Raw genomic sequence first — 13,592 nt, 5'->3', positions numbered from 1 at the left:
ACTATTGTAGAATTGGCTACTTTATTTGTGCAAAGTTTCACGCATCTTCTTTGGAACATACAAAAGTGTATGAAGTTGAAAACGGTGACAACCACAGCAAGAACTTAAGAGAAAAATAAAAAAAAAAAAACCTTTGGTGTAACAATGTAGAATTATAACTTAACAAAAATAAACAGATATTCACATCTCCCAACTCCAGAACTAACATAAATATAGATTTCTAACATTTAAAAACACTTAAAATTAGAGATTTATTACCAGTGTTTATAGACTTAAAAATGATAAAATGTCCTCTGCAAACCCATGAGTAAAAAGGCTGGCAGTGCTGTTTCTTCAAGTGCGTGAAATGTGTGTAAAAAGCCACGCGGCATCGTCAGGCTCCATCGTCCATGATCATCAAAAACTGAAAAACTGCACAGCGGCCCACTGCATGACTGGTGGATTAGTGCCATCATTCTGATGAAGTTGTTACATGATTGGTCGATACTGTGGCAGCTCTGATGACTCATCAGTCCTGATATGACAGAATGTGTTGGATCCTGGGCAGCTGCCACCAGCATTGACAAGAAAACTGCATTATAATGTGTTAAGGATGTTGAGCCGCCAAACGAAAGCCACCTGTAACTGCTTCTTTTCAAACACAGACACAAACAGACTAACTAGTTTAGCAAACGTGATGTGATGCATAAAATCCTCCATAGGGTTAGCTATCCCCTGAGGCCTGGCCTGTGCTGTCAATGCAAGTCTTGTTTTAGGAATCTTCAGGCACCAGTAAAACATCCCAACAGCCTCCACTCAGGAATGGTGGACTGTACTTTCCTTCAACACCACCCCAGTGCACAGATCATTTCCGCAGAGGGCTGATGGGCAGTAACACCATTCACACCGGTGGTGTAAGTGGGCTAGACGGGGGGTTGTCCATTGTGCCGGAGCCCTGCATAGGGCCACAGCAGCTGCTGGATGGTCATCCAGGAGTCCCCGGTCCCCACAGGGGCTGCATCAACTACTGGCTGCATCACCAGGCTGGCTAGCAGTGCCAAGAGACCTACAAGGGAACCATGAATATTTAACAGTATTGGGAAAATGTCTATAGGCAGCTGCTCTGCCATGTAGACCACAGAGGATGATTTATATACGGTTTTAAAACCTATGAATGATTTTGAATTCATTTATGAAAACAAAGAGGAAACTCAAACCTTTAAAACAGTGAATTTTTGTATTGTAAGCAATGTGGATGGAAAATCCCAATTTTTATAGACTTTAATGAGTATAGACTGATTATTTCTGCTGTTGTGAAATTATTTCAAATTCTATTTATCACCTATAAGATTCAAAAGAATTGTGTTCTTAATGAGTAATATGGACAAAGTGAGTGTACCTGCTAGCACCACCACCATTGCCAACCAAAGCCACAGCCCCCTGCCGCTTCTGGCTACTGCTGCCGCCGCCGCGGCCCTCGAAGAGGACAGACTGTGGGACAGAGACTGGGCCATTCCTGGGTCTGTAGACGTAGGGCTGGAGGAAGGGCTTGGACTGGAGGTGAGCGATAAAAGAGAATAAAAAGTTACAACAGGATGGACAGAAAATGAAAGTAGAAAGATGAAAACTTGAAGCAATAAAAACAGTCCAAGATGAAGGGAGAGCTTGAATAAGTTACCAAAAATGACACAAAGGAAGGGAAGTAAACACTGTGGTCATTTGTGGTAACTGATACAATGGATGGCAGGCAGTGAATTAGCTGCAGCTTGGTGCAATCTAGAGTTGGCTTCAGTAAAGCGCATTCTACCACCTGTCTCAAACTGTGTCAACGATGCAAAACCATTCACATCCTCTTCATCAGCATAATGAAAAAGCTGTCTGCAGCACAGTTAATAGCAGTTGCATGGAGGTGGATTTGAGCATTGACTGGATAGGCAAGCAGATAATTTAGGCCTGGAATCTGTCAGTAGTCGAAGTGCATGAAGTACTTCAAATCACTTTGCAGTCATTATGAGAGAGTCAGCGCAAGGTTTAAGTAGGCACTCCCGCATGATAAATACAGGCACTTTGCATGCATTTATTGTTTTTTTTTTGGGCAGAGGTAGAATCCAGAAGCACTTTGGAGTCTCCTTCCTACACACTTACAGCATTACAAACAGCTCATCCTGACTCCTGAGCAGTGTGGAGGGAGGAAAAGAGGAAAGGATAGTTCAGAGCAACACATGATCCACTTGCACAAAATACTCATTTGTCCCACAGAAATGAAGAACACAGTCCAAACATAGTAGTTTGTCCACACAATTACTCTGGTGACAGAACATGTTAGTAAAAGAAAGAAGACAGAGGTGGTAAAGATGAATTGATTATCCATTAGATACATTGTTAGCAGCGCGCTGCACATCAGAACTTGAGATCCATGCATGATACACAAAGCATTAATCACTTGTCACGCTGACATACACTGATCTCAAGTTAACAGCTGAAACACACATTGTTCCCTTGTAGTAAAAACGCTTGGTTAACATGATTAAAAGCCGCCGAGACCCCTGGAGCAAAGAAGAAGCTAGTCCAGCACAGACCCATATAATGGAAGAGTTTCATCACTTAGGAGGTTCCGTATACTCACACTAATTTTTGAACAACAGAATATGATGAGTGAGTGATGGTCTCATATTAAATAATTCAGAATGTATGACTTGGTGCTCACTACTACGAGTTACATACAGTAAAAAAAAATCAGCCTCTATAAAACTAGATAGATAAAGTCTCCAGCAGAGATCAACTTTGAAAGAATTCAGATCATCACTTGTTGTCAAAATGTCATAATGCTGGGCACATTGATGTGTAATCTCTGAAGTGCAGTGCAAAAACTCCACAATAATAATAATAATCATAATGATAATGATGATGTCACAGATGACCTCTGATACCAGAAAACAGCTTGCAGCTACTGGAACAGCACAGCTAAATGATGAACTCTTCCACCATGCAGCTAGCCTCTTAGCTTTGTTGGCAGAAAGTGGTGCTGAGGTAGGCTAGTGGTGGGGATTTGGTCAGACTAACGTCTTGAGGGGCAGAATGAGGGAGGTGAGTTTGTTGCCCAGCTCACTGAGGCTGGACCTCCTCCTCTCTGCCACCAGCTCCTCCTTTTGCTCGTCCTCCGACTGGCGGTCGGTGTTGTCGTTGGCCGTCCTGTTGGCACGCGTGGGGTCAGGCATTCACAAACACACAGTTCAGTTGCACAGTCAAATACAAGCATGGCTGCACAGCAAACCAGTTCTGTATGCACACATGCACACATGCGCAGTTCATGCATATGCAGCCAACAAATATTCACAGGTTAACATTCACCTGCTGTACACAGAGACAGATATTTTTCAGAGATCCATGACAACACGTTTAAAATAAGGTTCTGTAATATAACAATGCATGTCTAGCACGTGAGACAATATTACTTAATAAACCCACAAAGCAATTTCACAATCTTTCAGATATTTGGAGAGCATTAGAACTGCTTCATTCATATCCGCTTCAATATTGGCTTAATTTTACTATTGTCATCCAAACATATGAAAGCTATATGATGCAAATAGAGACAGAAAAAAAAGTTCACCTCTTACTTTTAATGTGCCAGATTTGAAAAATGAAAATGAAAAAAAAAACCAAACGGATGTTGGCTTCTGATTAACACTTCCCCATGCAAGGAGGAACCAGATGCATGAACGATGGCTGCTATGTGGTTGCATCATCTTCCCCAGCCTCAAAGGATGCTGTGTTCTTTTGAGTTTGTTCCAGGAATCTAAGCTTCATCTCCTTCATTTACATTATTACTGCTAATGTCCACCCAGCCCGTCAGTACAGCTACTAGCCATTAAACACGTTTTTCTTTGTTATTTGCATTTTTTATTAGTGTGCACATACTTGTTGGAAGCCTCTGCTTTGCCCTGTAAAGTTTGCATTTCCGACAGAACCGACAGTAATGATGCAACACCAAAGAGCGACCATCTTTCAACATCTGGGCCCACTGTAAAAGGGCTCGTTAGATGCAGCCATGGTGGTACCCTTCTTGACATGTCTTACCCCTTCATCATGAGAGAGGGCTCTTCAGTGTCAACCCAGGCCGCAGAGCTAACAAAGCGTTTTAGTGGGGGACGCGCCGTGCTCTTCCCTGCCACATTCCTGGAAACCACCGTGTTCACACAAGGGCATCATCATAATAACAACAACAACAACCCTTATGTCATGACACAGCAAGCTTCAGTGGCTTAAGAGAGACAGCCACAGCTTATAAGCTTCCCATACATCAGTGTTATAAAGGCACAGTGATGTAAACAGTCCTCTTAATTTCAGCACACTCTCCACTACAAATTACATCTCATCACACTTCACTCAACATATTACAGTCCAGCCAAATTTAACACACACATTCACATGCGTACAAATACCTACCACGGGGATCGCCTGGTCAGTCTCTCCGTTTCGGCCTCTGAGCCGTCTTGTGGTTTGGACTGTGGTTAGAAGTAAGTGAATCACAATCATGTCAGCAGAAGTAATTTTTGGTACAAACTGAAGCAAACATTTAAACCATTTCCCATCATGCTCACGTCTAACCCAAAGTCTCTGCTTATCTGGATGCATTAACTCTCCTGTGCTGTCCTAACACCATAAATTCTACATTTTACATACATTTAGTCTCACGGTGGTATGACACATTAAATGTGTAGTTTAACCATGAGCTTTTCATGTTTGACCTGCATGAGTCGGCATGAGTTGCATATAAACTATACTGTTTTAAAAGTCCAACATCCCACTTGCTGACTGCATAAAAACCGAAGTGCATGCTACATACCATATCAAAATGCATGTTGCCTCCACCAGAGCGAGGGATTGCTGCTATGCTGACCCGCCGGGCTGACGACTGTTAGGTAAAAGGAAAACTGAATGACTTCATAAACACAGATGGACGTCACACCAAGACATGAAGCCAACATCAGTCCCGAGTGAAGCACAATTGATGAGATCATGTGTAATTTGGCTGCAGCTGACCTTGTAGTACTGCGATGTCTGCTGTTTCTTGCCACGGAAGTCATCTGGAATGAGAACAGTTTTGTTGCTTTGTATAAACGCGGTCTGTGTGTGCCATTACCAGCCACATATATCTACCAATATGCCACCATACCAAGTCTGCGTTAGGCAGTGCAAAACATGCATCAGTCTCTGCATCATGCCTAATGTAAATCAGGAGTTTTCCTGCTTTTACCACAAATGTAACATTTTAGTGTAGTCCTAAATGGATGGAATGAAAATTGTGGGAGAAAATACTGAACAGCTGGCAACCATGAGGACATACACCAACAGATTAAGAAGAAAATGGAGGCTAATCACCTACCCCTTTCAGTGTGTGATCCAAACGATCTCTCGTTCTGCATGAGCGTCTCTCTCAGCTCCAGCAGCTCGGCGTGCTCCTTGGTATACATCCTCCTCAGGTTCTCCACGTGCTGGATCATCACCTCCACCGCCTTACCAATTCGACTCTCCTGACATTCACATACACAAGGCTCCATTGAAATCATCACATTCACAAGAAAGCACAGTTTGTTTGCACAGTGCGTACATTCATAGCATTTCAAAAGAGTGGAAACAAATGTTAACACACACACACATTCATGTTATCCTACCTGATGAATTGCACCTAACATCTCAGAGCGACTGGACACCCTGGTCATGGACTGGATGAGGATGTCCAGGTTCTTCTGGAGCCTCTGGATGATCTCCATTGACTGGTTATCATCCTCGCACAGAGGAGTCAGAGCCTGGGAGGACAGAATGGAACAGAAAAAAAGGACAAAGAAAGAAAAGGACCAAGAGACAAATTTAATGACTGCATCTGTCAGGAAAAATCATTTGATGGTTTCCCACTCAACCTCACTAACCCACACACATTCACTTATGTTTACATGAGAATTCATTCAGTCTTATCGTGATGTTGATGTACGGCGATAATCCACATTTTTGTGGCTGGATGAAACTTGTTCAAACATGTCTGTTCAAACACGAGGTCTTACAGAAAATAAAGCCAAAACAGCTTGTAGCTTTTTACACATTTATAGCATTTTAACAAAAAGGTAAAAACTGGAACGGTGCACAGGACAAATCATAGTATTGTTAAAAATGTAAGAATGTAAATAAAATGACTCTGCAAATCAGTTTCTTTGGTCATATGACGCTTAAACGAGTGGTCCATCTACATCCACATAAAAATCTGCAAGGTTCCACACATACACCGACTGACCTGCAGTAAGCCCTGGCAGCTGGATACCTCCCTGCGGACATTTTCCTCAGCCAGGTCACGTGACCTCTCCTCCAGCCGCAGTCTCTTCTCCAGGGTGAACATGTCACACTTGAATCCCAATGCCAGACGCTGGAACTCCGCCTGAAAACATGACAAAAGAAAAAAAAAAAAAAAGACAAGACATTTGAGTTTAAAGGCTCCTGGACATATACTGAATGCGGCATTATATTCTGCCACTGGCACATGAGATGACCCTTTCTGCAAGCAATGACACACTTTGCGTTCAGAATGAGAATTCATACATTCAGACTACTGAGGATAAGTGACAGAAAACCACAAGATGCAGCCTGTTAAAACACAATCAGACACATATAATCCCGAAGTGTCCGAAACACACCAGTTGCTCACATCATCATGATGGGATGCAGCTCCAAGATCTAATGGTACACATACCTCGATCTCCTTGTCACTAGCCGACAAGCTGCAGGCAAAGAGACAGCAATTAGGGCTGTGTGACAAGTCTTATTACATGTACGGACGATTGAGGGCTGAGTTGTGCTACTGTGATCACTTGTGGTCTTACCTGTTCCTTTCTTTTAAGGTGTCACTGGTGTCAGACATTACTGACGTCTCACCTAGAAAGGAAATTAATAAGCAAGCGTATCATGGCACAAAAATTAAAAGTTAAAGTTGATATTAAATGAAGTTGGTCTATAGCATGTAAATGTGCACCGAGTGTATTACACATACATTCCTTGTCAGTGGCCATGCTACTGTCATTTTGGTCCTCCTGAGCCTTGTGCTCCACGATGACCTCCATGCTGCGGGACAGCTCCTGCACGATCCGGATAAACATTAAAGCCTTTCTCTGTTCCTCCTCCTTCAGCTCTCCATTTAATGCTGATCCCTCCATGTTCACGTTGTCCTCAACATCCATATTGTTCACCTCACTCATTGTCCCTACTCTTCAATTTCCTTCAAGTAGTCTTTACATAATAAAGGTGAGATGTGAAGATTCAAAGCCACTGGCAGTGTAACTGGCTCCTGATTCTGAATTATCTAAAATGAAACTAGGTGCTCTCCATTCCTCTCTCTCTCTCTCTCTCTCTCTCCCCTACACACACACACACACACACACTTGCATAGCTGGAAAGACAGCATTTCATGAAGACACCAACGGAAAGACTGCATCACTGACAATGAAATGTAATCTTAACGACGCCAGATTCATTCAACGTGATCCTGGTGGTTCACCAAATCTGCTTTGAGGATGTTTTCAAGCTACGCGTAAAACAAAAATATGATGAAAATATAAATAATGATAATCATATAAATAAGATGCATATCAAAGAACTTAAAACTGAGCTAAAACTAACTTGTACATTTGTCTTTTTTATGTATTAGAATGGCTATTTAAAAAAATAAATAAATAAATCAGGATTTATTGTTTGTATTGCATAACACCCACTGCAAACTGCTCGATAATCACTCTCATATTAACTACCAGACCCTAAATACAAACACAAATTAACTTAGCTATCAAGTGTCATTTGAAAGCCAAATTTTATATAAAAAAATTTAACTAATAAAACAGTACAAAATACAGTATAATGATACTGATATACAAAAGCTGATATACACCAGCTGTGATCAACTCCAACAGCAGTCAAGTAAATGAGTTCAACTCCATGCCACCACTAACATGTGGAAATACTAATCCAACATTCAGGGAGAACAAAATGGGAGTAGAACAGGTCTTACCAGTTCCCTCTTATTTTTGCCACTGAGGGGGAGGGAGTCCTTTTTGACTGCAATATCCTCCGAATGGCTGGGGTCAGAGGTCACACTGCCCATGCCGCTCCCTGATTGGCTGGCATGTGTGAAGGACGGCTGTGGCTGAGGAGAGCTGCTGTCAGAGAAGGTGGTTGCTCCGCTGCTGGTGAGCTGGTTCGTTCCTGGAAAGAAGATTTGGTGTGTGGGTGGTCGAAGTTACTCGCAGATGTAAGAAGGCGTAAACAAAGAGCCTGCTTACAAATATCAGCTTCTCTCCTTCGTGCACACAGATTTCATCTTTTTTTTTCCTTCCTACCTTTCATGCTGCCAGCTACTGTTGGAACCTCAGCTGCACTGTCCGGCACACTCTCCTCCTCTTCCACCAACACAGGCAGCAGACACGTGCTGGAACATAAACAGCCCTTTTTACAAAACTACAGTATTTGCAGAAAACAAATCTTAAATTGACTATCAAAAAAAAGAAAAAAAGGTTGGCTTTAAGAGGTGCAAAGAAAATAGCTCTCCCTTTGCAGAAATCACGAAAACCTTCAGGAGTCGTAGCTGCTGTTGGAAAGTGAAATGCTGTGTAGAGATTTCCTGGGCTAACAGCCGACAGCAAATCACTCACCTGTCCTCTGCTGCTGATCTGTCTGCCGACTGGTCCTGGGTCAGGCTCTGAGATGGGCCATAGCGAAGAAAGAGAAGGAGGGAGGGGGTGAGAAAAAAACAGGTGGCCTTGCAGCAGTTTTCTACCCCATGTTACAAGAAATGGTCAATGATTAAAAGACACACATACATTCGCATACATGTAGCGTACCTGTCCCATGGCAGTGAAATGCTATCTAAGCCGTACAGAGTGTGGAAGAGAAAGATTGGGCTGATAGCTTATATAATGTGGAGCTTCATGGAGAGCCCTGCAGCTCTCTGTGTGTGTATGTGTGTGTGTGTGTGTGTGTGTTGCTGAGAGGGGTGCTCAGAGAACACGTTAACACTGGCACAGTGCTAAGTAGTGGAGGCGGACTGTGTGCACGGTCGTGTGAACAAACACACACACAATGGGGCAAGGTGAGTACTCGGAGCAATGCAATGGGATATTGTGTAATAAGTGTGTTTTGACACCGCTCAGTACAGGAGAGAACTGCCTTATGATCTGGCTGAAGGTAATACCATCATCAAACCGTATCACATTCAAATACAACTAACTGTTTAATAATTTTAACAGTCCTCCTGAGTAACCTGTATTACAGAAGTTAAAATCATCCCATCCTCCCATATGTTGTGAATTTGCACATCAAGCTTGTTTCTTTGCTGAATAATGAAATGATAATCTGTGACCACCTTAAATTTTATGCCTACACACCTATATCCAAGGTCAGCACTTTAGTGATATTACATTCAGTATTGATTGATCTGTAGTAAGGTGCTATTAGTTGTGTTATTGTCTGTCACATTTGTCTTCCAGCTTTTCTCCTCCAAGTGGCTGTTACTGGTGCCGCTGTGGTAAAGACAGCCAGATTGCCTTCTATTTTCCTCAGAGCAGCAACTACCAACATCACAGGACAAGAATGTGAGTTTATTCATTCAGCCATTCTCTAGTGGAGACCTGAAAACAGATAGAAATGGTGCCAGGATGCCAGTCTGACTGGATCACTGAGCAACCTTCATTTTCCGGGAGATTTGTACCTGATTGCAGACAGAATTGCGTCGTGGAAACAAGGTTTAGAAGGAACCAATGGTGTCATTATTCTATAGTCACTTGTGCAATCAACATTTAATCCATAACGATACATTACGCAAAGTAAATTTGCATAAACTAATAAAATAAACATACATTTTTTTCTGAATTACAAAATTTAATTGTGAGATAAACAAAAGGGGAAACTTCCTTTTAAAATATCTTACATTAACAAGTAAAACTACTGTTTGAATATATCCAAATGATATTGTTCATATGAAACTCCTTGCTCTTGTTAACAGATTAAAATGTTGATTTTTAAATCATTAAAAACCTTTCCGGGCTTCTCTGAATGTTTTATTGTTGTACTGAACAAACCCACAGCTCTCTCTGCAGGCAGGCAGCCCAGCATGTCAGCGGTAGGCAGGAGACAGATAAACTGAACCGATCGATCTCTCAGCAGGATGCCTAGCTGACTGTGGTGCAACAGCATCACAACACGAGTGAGCCTTGATTCGAACGTGAAAACACTGCAAGCCCATGTGAGGCCGAGCATAATTACAGTATTGCTGCATAGACCATGATACATCAAAGCAGGTCACTGTAGATACTAATTGGTGCAGACAGACAGAAGAAAGAGTGAAGATCCATTGTGTCCAAGTCTTTGCTAATGGGCTTTGGAAAATCACTGTCATAACTGCCAATGCTGTCTCAGCTTCTCAAATGTGGAGGATAAAGAATAAATCAACAAACCTTGTAGTTACTTAAAACACATATTTTATAATTACAACTCTATCACATGACTCAATTTTAACTTTTTCTGAATCGATGACCTTAATTGAGGAGCTCCTGTCTTTTGTGAAGCACTTGTGTCCAACTGGGAATCTCAAGAATTTTAATATGCACCATATTAAGTATTGTGTACTTGCCTCGTTTGGCAGCAGAGTTCAGGGAAGCAGAAAGCCCATCCTGTTACTCCCTGAGTCACTGACTGAATTTTACATCCCCGCCACCCCTTCTGGAGGAAAGACAGCTTCTTATGCCCTGCCCACTGCCCCCTCCCCTCCCATACACAGACACACGACACACACCAAAACACACCTATTCTCACTCGGCTGAGACACGCAAGAAGTGATAGAGAGAATGAGAGAAAAGAAGGAAGGGGAAGCAGTGGAGAGCTGGTGCTGAAGAGAATAGAGGAAGTTCGTTCCCCCGTGCACTGAAACACTTCCTCTATGTAACTAACCTTAGTGCGACTCATGGCTCCGTCGCTCAAGTCCTTCTCGCCTTCTTTCTGTTCTTCTCCCTTGTGGTCCCCGCTGGTGGGCTTGGTGCTAACCACAGGTCAGAGGTCAAATGTCAGGAATTAGTCATTTTCTCAGTCTTGACTTACGTTTTAGATAAATTTTCTATCTGTCTAATGAGGCACAAGTGAGCACAAAACGGTAAGAGAGATGAGGAACAGCCTTTGTCTCTCTGTGGGTGGAATGTGCCTATGCAAAACATGTCTGCAGAGATACTAATTAGACTGCACACTCCTCCCACAGCCAGGAAAACACCCATTTGACTAGCAAATGTGACCCGAGTCACAGGGAAATGAAGAAACTCAGTGAAATGGTAACTACTAAGGCTATTGCTAAACACCCATCTACTTCTAATTCAGCAGGCATAGTTTATAGAAGTATGAAAATTAGTCAGGATGCTAGGTGATGCTGTGTGGTAAAACCAGCTTCCTGACTATGGAGCCTCCTGTTTCGCACCGCTTGGATGGGACTTTCCTATCCAAACACCATTTCAACAGGTGTGTATGTGGATAAAGTTCCTGTCTAGGTATGTTGTAAGAATGCAAAGACAGAGAAGGTTTCTTTGTAGTTCCGGTTTAGTTTTAGTTTAGTTTTAGTTTTAGTGCATTAACCATCCCAGTGTCATTCTTGTTTTTAAAAACAGCCACATCATCAGTTGATGCAATGTCTGTGGAGAGTAAACTTCCTGTTATTTGTTCATTTTTTGGCCTCTGAACTCTTTATTTTGAAAAGTCCTATTTTGTCAGTCACATAACATGTCAGATGTGTCAAGGGAAATAAGAATGATTCAGAGGGTATATTGAGACAGACCTGCTTTGTCACCACTGCTCTGTGTGCAGTAAGTCTGACACTGTAAGGTGGTTTTCACACACTGCAGAAAGTGCACAGGCCAAGCGAGCAAGACTTGTGGTTGTAGGTGAACATGCAACCTTGAGCCTCAGGGGCACATGAGGATGGATTTTTACAGTGAAGTAGGAGACATCTTGTGTCCAGAAGTTACACTCTTGAAACAAAAAATATCTGAATATTCACTTTGGAATTTTAAATGAGGGAGAAGGTGTAGGCGGCACGTTAAGATGTCTTATCTTAATTTTCTCTCCAACAAAAACGCACCCAGCAATACTCCAAATAATTTGGAAAAGGAGAAAGGCAGTCTATTAAACACAATATTTATTTATTAATTTACCTCTCATTCTGGGTAGCCGTCTCATCTGGTCCAGGTGAGGTGCTATTGGGAGGAACCATCTTGGCGGCTGTGGGAGGGGTGTTACCAAGTGTGACCGTTTGGTCCTGTTCAGGCGAGTTGCTCAGATTTTGATGTGGACCACATGAGTTACACTCTGCAGCCTCCGGAGACTCTGAACCTGCTGAGTCAAGAAAAAAATTGCTTCATCGACCATAAAACTTCCAGTGTGATGCTCAATGCATTCCAGGTTCCAGGTTATTGTGTTACCAGTGGTTACCAGTTACTCAAATGATTTTTTTTTCAGGGTGCATTTTGACAACACCAGAACATATTAGCCCAGTGTAGCCAGCATATTGTATTTAGTAGATTCTGACCTTTATCTCGCAAGACTTAGTAAAGTTCTCTCTTCTCTAAACAAACAGCAAACATACCAAGTGAGTCAGGAAATGACTCAGTCTTGGTTAAGTTGTAAATGCACACAGTTGCTGACAGCTGGGGTGGGTTGTGGGGGGTGGGGTGGGTGTGTGTGTGTGTGTGTGTGTGTGTGTGATCCACTGAGAGAGAGGGAGGTGGAGATCTTACTGTTGTTCTCTGAGTGGGACAGATCAGGGAGAGCATTCGCCTCTGGGTTTCTAATGCTGACAGATTGTGAGTGGGCGCTCAGTGGTGCTGCTGCCTCATCCTGAAAATACACACAGACACACAAAAAACGATAAATATTCAAAAAGGAAAGAGGTGTAAAGATCAAACAAGCAACACACATTAACCGTGTAGCAAACAGTAGGCCCACAGTCGGTCAACAGAAACAAATCCCTGTCAGATGAGAAGACATTGCATAAGAATTCAACACAATCTAACAGCTGACAAGCAACACAAAGCATCTGTTCCATCAGTGATGGGTTGTTGAAGACAACCAATTACTGTCATCGTCACAGCAAACATCACTTTCATACTGACTGCAGCGATGATGAAGTGCTTAAATTAGTTTTAAAAACCTTGCAGGCTTAAGCACTGAGGACTGCGACTGAGTAGAACACATCTAAGATCAGAAAGTGTGAGAAGAAACTGAGATTATAAGCAACATAACATGCAGTTTAGTGTACAGCATGCATTGTTATTTGGTGGAATATATTCTTCTTCAAATGCAGGGGCAGAATCGCTTCATTCACCAATGACACAACAACAGATCATTTTCCTTTTTATTTCAGTGTTATCAATGTCATCCTACATAAAGAGCGAACAGCCTCAGCACAAGAATGCAGACAGCTGTCAGTGAGCAGAGGCTGTGAATAATGACATGTGAAGAGCTATTTGGTAGGCAAATGGCGAAGCGAGCCCAGAAGATTAGAAGGAGAATAAGAAAATGTGTAATAAACTCTGTTT

The 13,592-nt window shown here is 42.3% G+C and overlaps 1 protein-coding gene across 6 annotated transcripts in view; it reads right to left on the bottom strand.

The window, feature by feature from the left end:
* Window positions 1–7: 7 nt before the first annotated feature.
* The window catches only part of LOC124053435 (lymphoid-restricted membrane protein), a 31,265-nt gene continuing 17,680 nt past the window's right edge, over window positions 8–13,592 (bottom strand). For 2 of the 6 annotated variants that reach the window (XM_046378576.1, XM_046378577.1), the window contains exons 21-39: window positions 12,792–12,891; window positions 12,210–12,390; window positions 10,966–11,053; window positions 8,673–8,719; window positions 8,361–8,449; window positions 8,033–8,226; window positions 7,022–7,106; window positions 6,855–6,906; window positions 6,725–6,752; window positions 6,272–6,412; window positions 5,658–5,792; window positions 5,369–5,516; window positions 5,026–5,069; window positions 4,829–4,897; window positions 4,429–4,487; window positions 4,060–4,158; window positions 3,043–3,171; window positions 1,379–1,533; window positions 8–1,045 (exon numbers count right to left, since the gene is read on the bottom strand). In XM_046378576.1, coding sequence (XP_046234532.1) covers window positions 903–1,045; window positions 1,379–1,533; window positions 3,043–3,171; window positions 4,060–4,158; window positions 4,429–4,487; window positions 4,829–4,897; window positions 5,026–5,069; window positions 5,369–5,516; window positions 5,658–5,792; window positions 6,272–6,412; window positions 6,725–6,752; window positions 6,855–6,906; window positions 7,022–7,106; window positions 8,033–8,226; window positions 8,361–8,449; window positions 8,673–8,719; window positions 10,966–11,053; window positions 12,210–12,390; window positions 12,792–12,891 — 1,986 coding nt within the window. In that variant the 3' untranslated portion in view covers window positions 8–902. The remainder of the gene's footprint in view (window positions 1,046–1,378; window positions 1,534–3,042; window positions 3,172–4,059; window positions 4,159–4,428; window positions 4,488–4,828; window positions 4,898–5,025; window positions 5,070–5,368; window positions 5,517–5,657; window positions 5,793–6,271; window positions 6,413–6,724; window positions 6,753–6,854; window positions 6,907–7,021; window positions 7,107–8,032; window positions 8,227–8,360; window positions 8,450–8,672; window positions 8,720–10,965; window positions 11,054–12,209; window positions 12,391–12,791; window positions 12,892–13,592) is intronic. The other 4 variants (XM_046378578.1, XM_046378580.1, XM_046378579.1 and 1 more) reach the window with 4 other exon arrangements.

This window comes from Scatophagus argus, chromosome 22 (assembly GCF_020382885.2).
Source record: "Scatophagus argus isolate fScaArg1 chromosome 22, fScaArg1.pri, whole genome shotgun sequence".
NCBI lineage: Eukaryota > Metazoa > Chordata > Actinopteri > Scatophagidae > Scatophagus > Scatophagus argus.
Note: the sequence above shows the minus strand (reverse complement) of the source record. Positions and strands in the feature narration are given on the sequence as shown.